This window comes from Salvelinus fontinalis, chromosome 40 (assembly GCF_029448725.1).
Source record: "Salvelinus fontinalis isolate EN_2023a chromosome 40, ASM2944872v1, whole genome shotgun sequence".
Taxonomy (NCBI): domain Eukaryota; kingdom Metazoa; phylum Chordata; class Actinopteri; order Salmoniformes; family Salmonidae; genus Salvelinus; species Salvelinus fontinalis.
In genome coordinates this window covers 30,216,817-30,235,864 of record NC_074704.1, presented here as the reverse complement: position 1 = coordinate 30,235,864, position 19,048 = coordinate 30,216,817, and the positions used below count along the sequence as shown (strand labels likewise).

The window sequence follows — 19,048 nt, the reverse complement described above, 5'->3', positions numbered from 1 at the left end:
GTTGGGGTAACGTATCTCTCATACAGAGATAGTCAACAGTTGACAAGGCAAGCACACTTGTCGTACACAGGTTAAAACATAGTACAGAGACAATCAGATCTCAGTCTCTTCTTCTGCCAAAAATAAACCTTCTATATGAATCACATGACATGATATGTGATCAGTGGTTTGATCAGCTGGTTTCATGGCCAGCAGACTCTTGAGAAGCATGTTTCAACCATTACATATTATCAACAGACATCTGACGGGATGCCCAGCCAAACCTCTTTCTTTCTTTTCCACAACATTTCATTATCCAGGGGAATGTGAGTGGATGTCAGGGTGTTATAGTATTATTACAAGGCAGGATTATCATTTCAACAATATAATCCATGAGCTTGATACCATTATGGGCTGAGTCCCAACAGGGTTGAATGGTTTCCTTTCCTTATCTCCTTATACGGCTCTCTATGAAAGGGCTGGATGCTATTCCGGTTTATTGTCACCCTCAGATAAGTGATGTGACTTGAAGGAAAGGAGACGAGGAAAGGATGCTATCTGAGACGATTGGGACGTGGCCATATGACATTGCTGATGTCAGTCACAGGATGTGACATCACAGATAGAACACAGAACAGTTCATTCAACCTAAAGGAGGAATGATTTAGTCTGTGTCATCAGGGCTGCGTCCGACATGTCACTCTATTCCCTATACAGTGCACCACTTTCGACCAGGCCTAGGGCTCTACATAGGGAATAGAGTGCTATTTCAGATGCAGCCCGTTGTGGTAAATGACAAAGGACATCCTGTGTTTTTATGTGCCTACTTGCTTTTATTCATAACAATAGGGGGCTGTAGATCCCATGATTTGTACTGCCTATAAAACAATATCAGGGAAAGAAAAATCTCGACGTCAAGGGGACCCTATCAGAGAGTTGATCTTTACTGTAAGTGGAATGACAGCCATTTTAAAAACAAGGACCGTCGGCTGGAGGACTGCCAAGGAGCAGGAGAAGAGCGTGTGTGTGAGAGAGGTCTTTCATCAAGCCTTTAACTATGAACTGCAGAGGGCTGCTCTCTGAAACTCTCAAGACAATTCAATTCATTGGTGATTGATTGAGTCTGGGCCTTGGCAACTGTGGTGTGTTGTTTGTGTGTGTTTCGATAATCAATATGCCTTACTCTGCTGATCCTCAATAGACTGAATAGACTAGAGTCCTCTCTATCAGAGCAGTATGAGAGTATTAGAGAAAAGCTCTTCTCGGGATAGGCGTTAAGAATTTGCATTTATAGCAAATGTATTATAGACACCTATACAATGATAGCATGTAGCGTTAGCTACTATATATAGCATTAGCATGTAGCGTTAGCTACTGTACATAGCATTAGCATGTAGCATCAGCTACTGCATATTCAATTAGCATGTAGCATAAGCTACTGTATATAGCATTACCATGTAGCAATAGCTACAGTATATGCGTTTAGCATTACCTTTATCTGCAATACATAGTGTGAGCATCAAGCTACTATATATAACATTAGCATTAGCATAAGCTATAGTATATAGACCTATACAATGATAGTAAGTAGCATTATCAAGAAGCATGTTGCATTAGCTACAGTATATTATAGATACTGATACAATGATAGCAAGTTGCAATTAGCTACAGTATATGGCCTACTGTAGACACCTATTAATACAATGATAGCATCTATGTTCATTGGTGAATTGCATCTTTCAGGTTTTTAACACTTGCTTTAGCTACATTAAGCAATACACTATGCAACCGGTTTGTACTGCATTGAATCACTTTAGGGGGATATCATGAAGCGTTCCAATTGGTTCCTGGGGGTGGAGGGGTTTCGGAATGGTCCACAGGCCAAATGTGGGTGTGACAACAGTGAATGGAGGAAGAGAAGGTAACGAGTAACGGCGAGAATGAGAGCGGAACGACTAGAGGAACAAAGAAAGAAAGAGAGAGAAGCCATTTTGGACCGGACAAAGAGAGAGAGAGACAGCAGGGACAGAAAGAGAGAGAGAGACAGTGAGACAGAGACAGAACTTTACTTTACTTTGCGAAGCTCCTGTAGAAATCACCAAGGCAACGACAGCGAGAAAGGGTCAGTGACAGCAACAGAGAGAAAGAACAAAAGATGGAGGGATAGGGAGAAAGAGAGGAAGAAAGACAGAGACACACTAACAGAGATAGAAAACACAGCTAGAGACAGGAAAGGGGGAAGGGGTTGGAGAAGGAGAAAACACCCATATGAGAGACGGACAGAGAAAATAGGAGAGGAAAGCAAGATGGAGTGCTTTTGGATAGATATAAACCCCAACCCCCTCCCCAACACTCTGACTCCTCCCACCAACTCTGGTTGCTATGACAACAACAACAACAACAACTGTGATGTCGAAGATGGAATGTTTACATACCTGTTCACAAAAAAATGACACTTTCTTATTTCCTTTGATTACCTTATAATATTGGTAACAGTGCAGACCCATTTCTTTTGATTACGTGATACTACTAATAGTGGAGAGCCTTTCTTTTTTCTTATTACATAGTCCCAGTAAGGCTTTCTATGTATATCTGAATATTACTACATTCTAACAATTGTAACTAGGTTCTGTTACAAAAGGTGGCGTAATCTTAAACCTGCTACCTGCATTATTACCTATTTACCTGCTATATACATTACTTACTACATTATTAGTAGTACTACTATTAATACATACAGCGCTACTTACTACTATGAATATTACTAGCACTATATATACTATTATCATTACTTCTACTCACTTACTACCTACACTATTATATTATACCTAGGCTGCAGTCCAAACTCAAAGTAGACAGTCCTCGGCCCTAAACCCTCAGCCCTTGAATGACGTTTTACATCCAAGTGTACCTTTAATGTCCCTTGCCCAAGTGAGGGAGAGTGATGATCGGAGATGCAACGTCCTTGGTGGAAATCTTGAAGTTTAACTTAAAAACAACCAACCTAAAGCTATTAATGTACCTAGTAAGCTAACGTATCTAGCTAGCATTCCTGTCAGGTAGCTAGCTACAGTTACCCATAGCTGGCTAGCTAGTTTTATAGTTTGATCATTTATTCCAATAAATTACAGAATTCCCCAAAATATATTTATGAAGCTATCTACAGTATATCACAAAAGTGAGTACACCCCTCACATTTTTGTAAATATTTGAGTATATCTTTTCATGTGACAACACTGAAGAAATGACACTTTGCTACAATGTAAAGTAGTGAGTGTACAGCTTGTATAACAGTGTACATTTACTGTCCCCTCAAAATAACCCAACACACAGCCATTAATGTCTGAACCGCTGGCAACAAAAGTGAGTACACCCCTAAGTGAAAATGTCCAAATTGGGCCCAAAGTGTCAATATTTTGTGTGGCCACCATCATTTTTCAGCACTGCCTTAACCCTCTTGGACATGGAGTTCACCAGAGCTTCACAGGTTGCCACTGGAGTCCTCTTCCACTCCTCAATGACGACATCACGGAGCTGGTGGATGTTAGAGACCTTGCACTCCTCCACCTTCCGTTTGAGGAGGCCCCACAGATGCTCAATAGGGTTTAGGTCTGGAGACATGCTTGGCCAGTCCATCACCTTTACCCTCCGCTTCATTACCAAGGCAGTGGTCGTCTCAGAGGTGTGTTTGTGGTCGTTATCATGTTGGAATACTGCCCTGCGGCCCAGTCTCCGAAGGGAGGGGATCATGCTCTGCTTCATTATGTCACAGTACATGTTGGCATTCATGGTTCCCTCAATGAATTGTAGCTCCCCAGTGCCGGCAGCACTCATGCACCCCCAGACCATGACACTCCCACCACCATGCTTGACTGTAGGTAAGACACACTTGTCTTTGTACTCCTCACCTGGTTGCCGCCACACACGCTTGACACCATCTGAACCAAATAAGTTTATCTTGGTCTCATCAGACCACAGGACATGGTTCCAGTAATCCATGTCCTTGGTCTGCCTGTCTTCAGCAAACTGTTTGCGGGCTTTGTTGTGCATCATCTTTAGAAGAGGCTTCCTTCTGGGACGACAGCCATGCAGACCAATTTGATGCAGTGTACGGCGTATGGTCTGAGCACTGACAGGCTGACCCCCCACCCCTTCAACCTCTGCAGCAATGCTGGCAGCACTCATACGTCTATTTCCCAAAGACAACCTCTGGATATGACGCTGAGCACGTGCACTCAACTTCTTTGGTCGACCATGGCGAGGCCTGTTCTGAGTGGAACCTGTCCAGTTAAACCGCTGTATGGTCTTGGCCACCGTGCTGCAGCTCAGTTTCAGGGTCTTGCCAATCTTCTTATAGCCCAGGCCATCTTTATGTGGAGCAACAATTATTTTTTTCAGATCCTCAGAGAGTTCTTTGCCATGAGGTGCCATGTTGAACTTCCAGTGACCAGTCAGTATGAGGGAGTGTGAGAGCGATGACACCAAATTTAACACACCTGCTCCCCATTCACTCCTGAGACCTTGTAACACTAACGAGTCACATGACACCAATGGCTAATTGGGCCCAATTTGGACATTTTCACTTAGGGGTGTACTCACTTTTGTTGCCAGCGGTTTAGACATTAATGGCTGTGTGTTGAGTTATTTTGAGGGGACAGCAAATTTACACTGTTATACAAGCTGTACACTCACTACTTTACATTATAGCAAAGTGTCACTTCTTCAGTGTTGTCAGATGAAAAGATATACTCAAATATTTACAAAAATGTGAGGGGTGTACTCATTTTTGTGATATACTGTACGTTTTTTTTAACACCTTTTTCTCCCTAATTTCGTGGTATCCCATTGGTAGTTACAGTCTTGTCCCATCGCTGAAACTCCCGTATGGACTCGAGAGAGGCAAAGGTCGAGAGCCGTGCATCCTCCGAAACACAAACCAGCCACGCCGCACTGCTTCTTGACACAATGCCCACTTAACCCGGAAGCCAGCCGCACTGATGTGTCAGAGGAAACACCTTACACCTGGCGACCGCCTCAGCGTGCATTGCACCTGGCCTGCCACAGAAGTCGCTAGTGCGCGATGGGACGAGAAAATCCCTGCCGGCCAAACCCTCCCCTAACCCGGAAGACGCTGGGCCAATTGTGCGCTGCCCCATGGGTCTCCCGGTCGCGGCCAGCTGCGACAGAGGCTGGACTCGAACCAGGATCTCTAGTGGCACTGCGCCACTCGGGAAGCGAGCTATCTACGTTTTATAGGCCCCTCACTACGAGACTAAGCCAATTTGCCAACGATAAAATCAGATTTTTTTCTGACGACCAGAGTTTGACATGTGACTACAGTTTGCATTGAATTGTGGGTCTTATCAACCCCACAAGTGATCAAAGTTCTTCACTCGCTCCTTCGAGCTAAAGCGAGGGCTGAGGGGGCAACGTTTGGGAATTGGACCTCCACTTAAGATAGCAATCCAACTGCATCCGGTTTCGACGGGGATTCTCCAGAGGGAAAGTGGCAGGCGCGAGGGCTGAGGGGTGTGTTTGGACTGCAGCCCTACTCTCCTGTTGGATCCTCAAAGCCATTCATTGATGGTTAGAGGAATCGGTTCGGCCCTCTACTTATCTATGTATCCCTGTATTAATTTAACAGCAATACTTATTCGATCCTACTCAGCAATTTACTTAGTCAAATAACTAAATAGAATATTCTACTAAGTTCTCTCTAAATAGGTGGAGCAGTCAGGTGGAAAGTCCCTGAAGCCTTTCTTCACAGTAACGGCTGTATTCATTTAATAGTATAACTGATCTTATCGCTTAATAACGATCAATTAGCCAGGTCCTAACTGAGACAATCATCTCATTAAATCTACTGTAACCTAATGGGCCCCGCAAGGCACGGACGTACTGTAATACTGTACAACACAGTGCAGTTTAGGCGTGGGATCTAACACATGTATTTTGGGGTAGTTTTCTGCTCATTGAGAGAGAACAGTAAATATTGTAGACACCATAGAACAGTAAATATTGTAGACACCATAGAACAGTAAATATTGTAGACACCATAGAACAGTGGATACTGTTCATCTACATACCGTAACCATAAAAACAGACACGCGCACGATACATCTCCACACACATGCACGCACACACAGACGTACGCACGCACACACACACACACACACACACACACACACACACAGACGTACGCACGCACGCACGCACACAGACGTACGCACACACACACACACACACACACACACACACACACACACACACACACACACACACACACACACACACACACACACACACACACACACACACACACACACACACACACAGAGATTCAAATGCATAGTCAAAGTAGCTCGTAAACATGCAGTTCTCCATCATTGTGACAGTCCAGTGTCATTCAATGACGGTGCCAGAAGCGGATTTGTTGAGTCAAAACCCTTAACTCGACAGCCTTGTCTCCCCCTATGTGAGACTCAACAAATCAAGGCTCCGCAGAAACAAGTGGAGCCCTGACCCTGAGCATCAGGGTAGCCCTGAGCAAATGGAGGAAGTGGACAAGAGGAGGAGAGAAGGAGAAGAGGAAGGGAGCGGGCTGGGAAGGGTGGAGAGGAGGAGGGTTGAAAGGTTGGGGGAGAGGAGAACAGGCCACCAAGGAGGTAAGGAAGGCAGATAGTTGAAAAGGAGGAGTAAGGAGAAATATCACAGGAACAAGGAAAGGTGGTGGGAGGAAAGAGAGAAGTAAGGAGGGAGAAAGGAGGGAGGGAAGAGAGAAGTAAGGAGGGAGAAAGGAGAGAGGAAAGAGAGAAGTAAGGAGGGAGAAAGGAGGGAGGGAAGAGAGAAGTAAGGAGGGAGAAAGGAGGGAGGGAAGAGAGAAGTAAGGAGGGAGAAAGGAGGGAGGGAAGAGAGAAGTAAAGAGGGAGAAAGGAGGGAGGGAAGAGAGAAGTAAGGAGGGAGAAAGGAGAGAGGAAAGAGAGAAGTAAGGAGGGAGAAATGAGGGAGGGAAGAGAGAAGTAAGGAGGGAGAAAGGAGAGAGGAAAGAGAGAAGTAAGGAGGGAGAAAGGAGGGAGGGAAGAGAGAAGTAAGGAGGGAGAAAGGAGGGAGGGAAGAGAGAAGTAAGGAGGGAGAAAGGAGGGAGGGAAGAGAGAAGTAAGGAGGGAGAAAGGAAGGAGGGAAGAGAGAAGTAAGGAGGGAGAAAGGAGGGAGGGAAGAGAGAAGTAAGGAGGGAGAAAGGAGGGAGGGAAGAGAGAAGTAAGGAGGGAGAAAGGAAGGAGGGAAGAGAGAAGTAAGGAGGGAGAAAGGAGGGAGGGAAGAGAGAAGTAAGGAGGGAGAAAGGAGGGAGGGAAGCATCCTCTTGGAGGGGAGGGAGGGGGAAGTCATGCTGGAGAGGGTGCAGTAGACCAGTGGAGTGATTTTAAACTTGCAGAGAGAGTCAACAAACCTATCAGTCTCCATAGCAACAGCCACATTGAGGACCACCAAATATAGGCAGTTCAAACTACTGTCTATCCACCTTCCACAAACATACACATCATACATAACAGTATACAGTGGTTTGCGAAATTATTCACCCCCTTTGGTATTTTTCCTATTTTGTTGCCTTACAACCTGGAATAAAAACTAATTTTAGGGGGGTTTGTATCATTTGATTTACACAACATGCCTACCACTTTGAAAATGCAAATTTTTTATCGTGAAACAAACAAGAAATAAGACAAAAAAACAGAAAACTTGAGCGTGCATAACTATTCACCCCCCCAAAGTCAATACTTTGTAGAGCCAACTTTTGCAGCAATTACAGCTGTAAGTCTCTTGGGGTATGTCTCTATAAGCTTGGCACATCTAGCCACTGGGATTTTTTCCCTTTCTTCAAGGCAAAACTGCTCCAGCTCCTTCAAGTTGGATGGGTTCCGCTGGTGTACAGCAATATTTAAGTCATACCACAGATTCTCATTTGGAATGAGGTCTGGGCTTTGACTAGGCCATTCCAAGACATTTAAATGTTTCCCCTTAAACCACTCGTGTTGCTTTAGCAGTATGCTTAGGGTCATTGTCCTGCTGGAAGGTCCCAGTCTCAAATCTCTGGAAGACTGAAACAGGTTTCCCGCAAGTATTTCTCTGTATTTAGCGCCATCCATCATTCCTTCAATTCTGACCAGTTTCCCAGTCCCTGACGATGAAAAACATCTCCACAGCATGATGCTATCACCACCATGCTTCACGGTGGGGATGGGGTTCTCGGGGTGATGAGAGGTGTTGGGTTTGTGCCAGGCATAGCGTTTTCCTTGATGGCCAAAAAGCAACATTTTAGTCTCATCTGACCAGGGTACCTTCTTCCATATGTTTGGGGAGTCTCCCACATGCCTTTTGGCAAACACCAAATGTGTTTGCTTATTTATTTATTTTTTCAGCAATGTCTTTTTTCTGGCCACTCTTCCGTAAAGCCCAGGTCTGTGGAGTGTATGGCTTAAAGTGGTCCTATGGATAGATGCTCCAATCTCCGCTGTGGAGCTTTGCAGCTCCTTCAGGGTTATCTTTGGTCTCTTTGTTGCCTCTCTGATTAATGCCCTCCTTGCCTGGTCCGTGAGTTTTGGTGGGTGGCCCTCTCTTGGCAGGTTTGTTGTGGTGCCATATTCTTTCCATTTTTTAATAATGGATTTAATGGTGCTCTGTGGGATGTTAAACGTTTCTGATGTTTTCTTATAACCCAACCCTGATCTGTTCTTCTCCACAACTTTGTCCCTGACCTGTTTGGAGAGCTCCTTGGTCTTTATGGTGCCACTTGCTTGGTGGTACCCCTTGCTTAGTGGTGTTGTACTCTGGGGCCTTCCAGAACAGGTGTATATATTCATGTGACACTTAGATTGCACACAGGTGAACTTTATTGAACTAATTATGTGACTTCTGAAGGTAATTGGTTGCACCAGATCTTATTTAGGGGCTTCATAGCAAAGAGGGTGAATACATATGCACGCACCACTTTTCCCATTTTGTTTTTGTAGAATTTTTTGAAACAAGTAATTGTTTGAATTTCACTTGACCAATTTGGACTATTTTGTGTATGTCCATTACATGAAATCTAAATAAAAATCTATTTAAATTACAGGTTGTAATGCAACAAAATAGGAAAAACACCAAGGGGGATGAATACTTTTGCAAGGCACTGTATATGTACTGATCAATGCTATGCATATATACACCCTTGTATGTACACCTTCCTCAGCCCTTGTGGTCTCCTATCTTTGTGCTTGTCACACTCTTTCAATGCACATGTACAATTACTGCATGCTACATCATCAATCAAGTTACCATAGCGATAACCATAGTTATTGTCACATTCATGCTACATGAACAATCTAGTAACCATAGCAACCGGCAGCTGTCCAGAAACACAAAAGGTCACCTTGGTAGCACCATAGAGATCCAATTAAATTACTAGAGGGGCCATGTCATACATCCTCAAAGTTCCAGAATGGGGTGAAAATGGAAGCGATATTGGACAGGGAGAACTTCAAACCAGTCTAATTGGAACGACTGCCAGTAGACTCCTGATTTGACTTATGCAGGAAAATAAAAGTAAGGCATGTGATATATCAGAAATTGTGTAATATAATTATTGTCAACCTAAAAGCTTGTCATATAATTACAAAGATAGTTTATAAGGGTTTATACCAATTGTCTGTATTAACAGCCAGTGTTGTAAAGTACTTAAGTAAAAATAGTATTTTTTGGGGGTATTTCTACTTTAATATTTATATTTTTCAACAACATCACTACATTCCTAAATAAAACAATGTACTTTTCAAGCCCTACAGTTTCCCTGACACGCAAAATTACTCGTTTCATTTTGAATGCTTCGCAAGACAGGAAAATGGTCCAATTTACGCACTTATCAAGAGAACATCCCTGGTTCTCCCTACTGCCTCTGATCTGGCAGACTCACTAAACACAAATGCTTTGTTTGTAAATTATGTCTATCAGTAATTTAAAAAATGTAGAACATTGTGCATTCTGGTTTGCAACCTCTTAAAAATATGTATATGTTTACATGACTAATTTTATTGATTTTCCACCATTTCATGTCAGAAGACAGCAAATCTAGCGATCCAGACCTTCCTAGGACCATCGGGGTGGCAGGTAGCCTAGTGGTTAGAGCGTTGGACTAGCAACCGAAAGGTTGCAAGATTGAATCCTCGAGCTGACAAGGTAAAACATCTGTCATTCTGATCAAGGTGTAACAGTCCTGACCTGTTTTATGTTGTTTTTTATGTGTTTATGGTCAGGGCATGTGTTTTGGGTGGGCAGTCTATGTTATCTGTTTCTATGTTGGTTTCGGTTTGCCTGGTATGGCTCTTGATTAGAGGCAGGTGGTTTGCATTTTCCTCTAATCAAGAGTCATATTTAGGTAGGGCATTTTCACTGTTTGTTTGTGGGTGATTGTCTCCTGTGATGTCTTCGTTTGTGTTCGATATATTCACTTTTGGAGCTGTTTGGCTGTTCGTATGTTTCGATGTCCGTTCCTGTTCGTGAGTTTACGTTTGTCTATGTAAGTTTATGTTCAGGTTCCGTTGTACGTCGTTTTGTTATTTTGTAGTTTTGAAAGTGTTTTGTTTTGTTACGTGACCATCGTATTTATAAAATAAAGATGGCTTATTTCCCTGACTCCGCATTTTGGTCCGAAGATCCTTCTCTCCTCACCTCTTCCGAGGATGAGGAGAGCGACAGCTATAACAGAATCACCCACCAAAATACAGAGACCAAGCGGTATGGGAATGCTAAACGGAGCAATAAGGATTTCTGGACTTGGGAGGAGATATTGGACGGTAGAGGACCTTGGGCTCAACCAGGGGAATATCGCCGTCCAAAGGAGGAATTGGAAGCAGCGAAGGCTGAGCGGCGCTGGTATGAGGAGGCAGCGCGACGACGCGGTTGGGAGCCCGTGAGTAAGACCCAAAAATTTCTTGGGGGGGGGCACACGAGGAGTGTGGCAAAGCCGGGTAGGATACCCGAGCCAACTCCCCGTGCTTACCGTGGAGGTAGAAGGCGTCGTACTGGTAAGACACCGTGTTATGCGGTAAAGCGCACGGTGTCCCCAGTACGCGTGCTTAGCCCAGTGCGGGCTATTCCACCTTGCCGCACTGGGAGGGCTAGGTTGGGCATCGAGCCGGGTGCCATGAAGCCGGCCCAACGTAGCTGGTCTCCAGTACGTCTCCTCGGGCCGGTGTACATGGCACCAGCCTTACAGGTGGTGTCCCCGGTTCGCCTGCATAGCCTAGTGCGGGCTATTCCACCTCGCCGCACTGGCAGGGCTACGGGGTTCATTCAACCTGGTAGGGTTGGGGAGGCTCGGTGCTCAAGAGCACGTGTCCTCCTTCACGGTCCGGTATATCCGGTGCCACCTCCATGTACCAGTCCTCCGGTGGCAGCCCCCCGTACCAGGCTGTCTCTCCGGGTTCTCTCTCCTGCTGTTTCCTCCTCTCCAGCGCAGCCGGTGCCTAGACCACGCACCAGGCTGTCTCTCCTTCTCCTCCCTACAGAGCTATCTGTCTCCCCAGCGCCATCTGAGCCATCCGTCTCCCCAGCGCCATCTGAGCCATCCGTCTCCCCAGCGCCATCTGAGCCATCCGTCTCCCCAGCGCCATCTGAGCCATCCGTCTCTCCAGCGCCATCTGAGCCATCCGTCTCCCCAGCGCCGTCTGAGCCATCCGTCTGCCATGAGCCTGCAAAGCCGCCCGTCTGCCATGAGCCTGCAAAGCCGCCCGTCTGCCATGAGCCTACAGAGCCATCCGCCAGACAGGAGCCGCTAGAGCCGTCAGCCAGACAGGAGCCGCTAGAGCCGTCAGCCAGACAGGATCTGCCAGAGCCGCCAACCAGACAGGATCTGCCAGAGCCGCCAACCAGACAGGATCTGCCAGAGCCGCCAACCAGACAGGATCTGCCAGAGCCGCCAACCAGACAGGATCTGCCAGAGCCGCCAACCAGACAGGATCTGCCAGAGCCGCCAGCGAGCCATGAGCAGCCAGAGCCGTCAGAGAGCCATGAGCAGCCAGAGCCGTCAGAGAGCCATGAGCAGCCAGAGCCGTCAGAGAGCCATGAGCAGCCAGAGCCGTCAAAGAGCCATGAGCAGCCAGAGCCGTCAGTGAGCCATGAGCAGCCAGAGCCGTCAGTGAGCCATGAGCAGCCAGAGCCGTCAGAGAGCCATGAGCAGCCAGAGCCGTCAGAGCGCCATGAGCGTCGAGAGCCGTCAGCCTGCCATGAGCGTCGAGAGCCGTCAGCCTGCCATGAGCGTCGAGAGCCGTCAGCCTGCCATGAGCGTCGAGAGCCGTCAGCCTGCCATGAGCGTCGAGAGCCGTCAGTCTGCCATGAGCGTCGAGAGCCGTCAGCCTGCATGGACCTGCCAGAGCCGTCCAAACAGGACCTGCCAGAGTCCTTCAGCTGGGATCTGCCCCTTGTCCCGGTGTTGCCCCTTGTCCCGGTGCTGCCCCTTGTCCCGGTGCTGCCCCTTGTCCCGGTGCTGCCCCTTGTCCCGGTGCTGCCCCTTGTCCCGGTGCTGCCCCTTGTCCCGGTGCTGCCCCTTGTCCCGGTGCTGCCCCTTGTCCCGGTGCTGCCCCTTGTCCCGGTGCTGCCCCTTATTCCGGTGATGGTCCTTATCCAGGTGCTGCCCCTTGTTCTAGTGCTGCCCCTTGTCCCGGTGCTACCCCTTGTCCCGGTGCTGCCCCTTGTCCCGGTGCTAGCTGTTTATTTAGGGGAGGGTAGTGTTAGGGTGGTCATTAGAGGGGGTAGACAGAAGAGGGGAGTGACTATGGTGGTATGGGGACAGCGTCCTGAGCCGGAACCACCACCGTGGTCAACTGCCCACCCGGACCCTCCCCTGGACTTTGTGCTTGTGCGCCCGGCGTGCGCATCTTGAGGGGGGGGTACTGTAACAGTCCTGACCTGTTTTATGTTGTTTTTTATGTGTTTATGGTCAGGGCATGTGTTTTGGGTGGGCAGTCTATGTTATCTGTTTCTATGTTGGTTTCGGTTTGCCTGGTATGGCTCTTGATTAGAGGCAGGTGGTTTGCATTTTCCTCTAATCAAGAGTCATATTTAGGTAGGGCATTTTCACTGTTTGTTTGTGGGTGATTGTCTCCTGTGATGTCTTCGTTTGTGTTCGATATATTCACTTTTGGAGCTGTTTGGCTGTTCGTATGTTTCGATGTCCGTTCCTGTTCGTGAGTTTACGTTTGTCTATGTAAGTTTATGTTCAGGTTCCGTTGTACGTCGTTTTGTTATTTTGTAGTTTTGAAAGTGTTTTGTTTTGTTACGTGACCATCGTATTTATAAAATAAAGATGGCTTATTTCCCTGACTCCGCATTTTGGTCCGAAGATCCTTCTCTCCTCACCTCTTCCGAGGATGAGGAGAGCGACAGCTATGACACAAGGCAGTTAGCCCACTGTTCCTAGGCCATCATTGAAAATAAGAATTTGCTCTTAACTGACTTGCCAAGTTAAATAAAGGTAAATATAAGGTCCTGTCAAATAACCTTGTATTTACCTCCCTCTGGTGGTCATCAGCAGCATTACATCCATTTATATCACTGCGACGTTACCTTCCTAGCGCTACGATAAATAATGGGACCTACACACTGCCTTAAACCTAAAGTAAGTAAAAAAAGTTATAGTTGTGGAAGTTAAACAAAATCGGCCCCTTTACATAGCCCTTCTGCCCTTGTCTATAGGAGGAATGCACACTGTTTCAATGGCCCACATGTTTAGACAATCACACATTTTATAGATTTTGACTATCGCTAATGTCATGATATGTTTGGTAAAGTAATAAAGAATAAAGAGGTGAAATATTTGGGTCGATGTTCCTAAAACAGATTCTAACTATATGTGGACATATTATAAAGTATGAAAATGCTTATTCATTCACAATGTAATTTCATTTATCATCATCTTGGTATATGTTTTCTTATACTTTTATTGTGTAGTAGATCATATCATATTTTTTTCTCAGACATAAATTAACAATTCCAGGTGAAAGCTACTACACACTACTACATGAATAAAATATTGCCCTCTTGCTAGATTGATGACTGAAGCCAGAGCTAAACAGTGCAAAACGCCTGTCAGCTCACCTGGTTTTGATATCAGGAATTTGAAATGATTTATACTTTCGCTTTTGATACTTAAGGATAATTTTGCAATTACATTTACTATTGATACTTAAGTATATTTATACTGGGTGACTTTCACTTTTATTTAAGTCATTTTCTATTAAGGTATCTTTACTTTTACTCAAGTATGACAATTGGTCACTTTTTCCACTTCACTCACAGCCTCTAAAATACATGTAAACAGACCTTTAATCTCTCCATTGTAGTTTTCTTGGAATGCTATGAGTGCGATTATATGATACAATCAGTACTTGTTGCATTTACACCTTGTCTCAGTCCTATCATCAACTGATTTCAGCCAGTGTATGGCTGTGGGTTGACTGCATTGTCTGAATGGAATGTTGGCATATTGGCAGTTCATTTGATTAATGGAATCATTCTGCTAAAACTGGCTGGCAAGCTAACAAACACAGTGCAGATGCAGTCTTCAAATGCATTATTTTACACAATATCTGATCACAACACTGTCAAACCACGGTTGACCAACGCCCTGACCAAAATGGCTGACCTTTATCCCATCAGAAGAAGGTTCATGACCATTCTAGTGTTCTAATTCCTAATTCTATGTGTAGCACCTTGATCAAAACATTGGTCACATTCTGTGTCATAGAATGTTAGTGACATCTCAATCAGACACACGTTCAGCTTCTTCCTCTTGTTACATCATCAACACCGTCAGCACCTCATCGTAACACATCCCAGACAGGTTTGTGTGATGTCATCATGATATCCATGTGAGTCCCAGCGCAGGCATGCCATTGGAGCTGAGGAGGATGTACACACACACGCTCTTTCATTCTGTCCTTCTCTCTCTCCTTCCTCCATCTTCCGCCCCTCGTCTCCATTCTCTCGCTCATTCATACTCAGGCACATATATCCATATATAACTGTCGATATGCGGACAATATCTCAAGATAAAAAATCATTCCACCCTCAGTGACCTGCCCCAAACATTCACCCCTCTCCTCCCTCCTTCCCTTTCTCGGCTCCCCCACGCTCCCCCAGGCTCCCCCACGCTCCCCCACGCTCCCCCAGGCTCCCCCAGGCCGTGCAGAGGATAATAAATAGTCAAATACCTGCTCTTCTGGTGGATGAGTGGAGTGATTACCGGTAACCATTAACGGGTGTGTAAAGGTGTGTGTGTGTGTGAGGTGTGTGATGTAACGGGAGGACAGGGCAAGGTGTGTGCCTCGCAGCTCTGAACCAGAACGACCTGGGCACTAGAGGGTTACCGGGTGCCTGGGGAACCCTCAGCCTCACACAGCGTAAGGGGGACGGGGCGCTCTCAGGGGGGAGGTTTGGGGGAGGGGGTGGGAGGGAGGGGATGATTGGGTGCAGTTGAAGGCTGGGAGATGTGGAGAAAGTTGGGGGAGGGATTAGGTGGTCGGGTGATTGGGTAGGGGTGCATTTAGTGTGGTTTGAGGGAGTTGGGAGGTTTTTGGGGGAAGGGAGGTTGGAGGGGGATGCAACAGTGAGCTAGGTTGGGGAAGGGAGGTGGGAGGTGGGAGGCAGGGGTTAGATGCAAGTAGTTAGGTGGGAGGGCAGCTGAGGGCTAGGTTTGGAAAGGTGGTGTGTGTGGGGGGGGGGGGGGGGGGGGTTCGGGTAAAGGTTGCAGGTAGGATGTTGGAGTAAGTCGTGTAAGGTAAACTGGAGGAATCGTTAGTAAGATGGCCGGCTGACTTGTGGCTGGTTGGGAGGAGTGTAAAGAGTGAAATGTGCAGATGTGATGAAATAATGAATGAAAGACATGGAAAAGGCAGATGTAGACTAGAGAGTTGAGTCTCATAGTGAGAGAGTGGATGAGACACAAAGACACAGAGATGGAGAGACCGCTTAGGACGGAGAGAGAGATGGGTAGAGAGAGAGAGAGAGAGAGAGAGAGAGAGAGAGAGAGAGAAAGAGGTCAGGCCAGTGCTGTGTGACTAGTCAAAGAAATAATCAACAGATAATCAACAAAAATAATGACAAGAAAGAGAGACACACAGACAGTGTTAGGCCAGGAAACAGGGCAACAGGCACAGAGGAAACGAGAGATGGAGGGATGAGAAAGAGAGAGAACATGGAAATACAGGAAAGAGAGACACATATATAGTGTTGAGCCAGTAAGGGCCAGACAATGCATCAGGTAAAGGAGTGAAAGACAACTGAAAGACAGGGTGATGAAAAGAGGAGTCAAGAGGGGGGAGACAGTGCTGAGGGGGGAGGGGGGAGGTTTCGAGGGGACACTTACGTGAAGGCGAAGGCCACCAGAGCACCACTAACCACTATAAAGTCCAGGATGTTCCACAGGTCCCTGAAGTATGAACCCTGATGTAAGAACAGGCCTAGCACCACCATCTGGGGACAGAGGAGAGGTGTTAGTGTACACACACACACACACACACACACACACACACACACACACACACACACACACACACACACACACACACACACACACACACACACACACACACACACACACACACACACACACACACACACACACACACACACACACACACACACAATAGGGAACTCACTCACACAAGCACACTCACACAAGCACACTCACACAGGCACACACATATCAGGCACAAGGCACAAGATATCCCTATAGTGATGCGGGGGCTGTGCTTTGGCAAAGTGGGTGGGGTTATATCCTTCCTGTTTGGCCCTGTCCGGGGGTATCATCGGATGGGGCCACAGTGTCTCCTGACCCCTCCTGTCTCAGCCTCCAGTATTTATGCTGCAGTAGTTTATGTGTTGGGGGGCTAGGGTCAGTTTGTTATATCTGGAATACTTCTCCTGTCTTATCCGGTGTCCTGTGTGAATTTAAGTATGCTCTCTCTAATTCTCTCTTTCTCTCTTTATTTCTTTCTCTCTCGGAGGACCTGAGCCCTAGGACCATGCCTCAGGACGACCTGGCATGATGACTCCTTGCTGTCCCCAGTCCACCTGGCCGTGCTGCTGCTCCAGTTTCAACTGTTCTGCCTGCGGCTATGGAACCCTGACCTGTTCACCGGACGTGCTACATGTCCCAGACCTGCTGTTTTCAACTCTCTAGAGAGCAGGAGTGGTAGAGATACTCTTAATGATCGGCTATGAAAAGCCAACTGACATTTACTTCTGAGGTGCTGACTTGCTGCACCCTCGACAACTACTGTGATTATTATTATTTGACCATGCTGGTCATTTCTGAACATTTGAACATCTTGGCCATGTTCTGTTATAATCTCCACCCGGGACAGCCAGAAGAGGACAGGCCACCCCTCATAGCCTGGTTCCTCTCTAGGTTTCTTCCTAGGTTCTGGCCTTTCTAGGGAGTTTTTCCTATCCACCGTGCTTCTACATCTGCATTACTTGCTGTTTGGGGTTTTAGGCTGGGTTTCTGTACAGCACTTTGAGATATCAGCTGATGTACGAAGGGCTATATAAATACATTTGATTTGATATACAGACTCTAAAACAGACATTAACACACTGTATACTACCTTGATCAACATCTCAAACGTGAAGACGCCCGTGAAGACATAGTCAAAGTATTTCAGCACCTGAGAATGACAGAGTAGAGGTACCAAGATAGATCACATACCTGTACACTATACATACACATTCTAGAAATAGATAGATCACATACCTGTACACTATACATACACATGATAGAAATAGATAGATCACATACCTGTACACTATACATACACATGATATAAATAGATAAAGGAAGAAAGACAGAGGCAGACAAAAAGACAGCCACAGGAACATAGACAGAGACATAGAGACACTCACACAGACAACAAAAGAGAGAAGACAGAGAGAGACAGACAGACGGAGAGAGACAGAGAGACAGAGAGAGACAGAGACAGACAGAGAGACAGAGAGACATAGAGAGACAGAGAGACAGAGAGAGACAGACATGCAGAAAGAGACAGAGAGACAGAGAGACATACAGAGAGAGACAGAGAGAGACAGAGACAGTGAGAAAGACAGAGGCAGACAAACGGACAGAGAAAGACAGCCACAGGAACACAGACAGAGACATAGAGACACTCACACAGACAACAAAAGAGAGAAGACAGAGAGAGGCAGACAGACGGAGAGAGACAGAGAGACAGAGAGAGACAGACAGAGAGAGACAGACAGACAGAGAGACAGAGAGAGACGGAGAGAGACAGAGACAGAGAGAGACAGATAGAGAGAGACAGAGAGAGACAGAGACAGTGAGAAAGATATATAGAGAGACAGAGAAACAGTGAAAGAGTGAGAGAGAAGGTGTAGAGGTCTCACGTTGGTGAAAACACAGACAGAGATACAAAGAGAGAGACAGACAGAGAGAGACAGACAGAGAGACAGAGAGAGAGGCAGGTGTAGATGTCTCACGGCGGTGAAAACACAGACAGACATACAAAGAGAGACAGACAGACGGAGAGAGATGGAGAGACAAGCGCAGAGGTGTTGTCTCATGTTGTTGAGAGGCGATTCAGAGAAATATACACACACCACGAGTGGAAAGACCACCAGAGACAGCCGGATAGAAAGAAAAGCACAGAAACAGGCATACAGACAGACGTGTGTTGTCTCACTTGGTTGCTTGGTGACTCAGGACAGACAGGGTCTTCTGCAGCCAGGGCGATGCTGCTCATGGCGATCACAGACAGGATACTGAACTCAAAGTACTTCCTGGTCAGGATGTAGTGGCAGCACCTACGGAACCTGCAACACACACACACACACAATACAACGCACCCACAAAGTGATGCATACTGTTTCAATAGTTTGTGCAGCTAGCTTGTTACTCTGTCTTATTTTTCTAGGAATCAGGGGGCTCCTTGCATGTTCCAACATCTGACCAAATGGACTACGCATCCGGGAACCTGGTCTGTGCTCCGTTTTGTGTGGTTGAGATTGGACTGGTACTCCC

At 46.4% G+C, this 19,048-nt stretch overlaps 1 protein-coding gene across 17 annotated transcripts in view; it reads right to left on the bottom strand.

Annotated features, from left to right (window-relative positions):
- The window catches only part of LOC129839337 (voltage-dependent P/Q-type calcium channel subunit alpha-1A-like), a 202,233-nt gene that overhangs the window by 61,248 nt on the left and 121,937 nt on the right, over nucleotides 1-19,048 (bottom strand). For all 17 annotated transcript variants that reach the window (XR_008757004.1, XR_008757003.1, XM_055906682.1 and 14 more), the window contains 3 exons: nucleotides 18,711-18,840; nucleotides 17,622-17,681; nucleotides 16,379-16,485 (listed from right to left, as the gene is read on the bottom strand). Coding sequence is in view for 15 of the 17 variants with exons in the window: in XM_055906682.1 (XP_055762657.1) it covers nucleotides 16,379-16,485; nucleotides 17,622-17,681; nucleotides 18,711-18,840 (297 nt within the window). In the remaining 2 variants the exon portion in view is untranslated. The remainder of the gene's footprint in view (nucleotides 1-16,378; nucleotides 16,486-17,621; nucleotides 17,682-18,710; nucleotides 18,841-19,048) is intronic.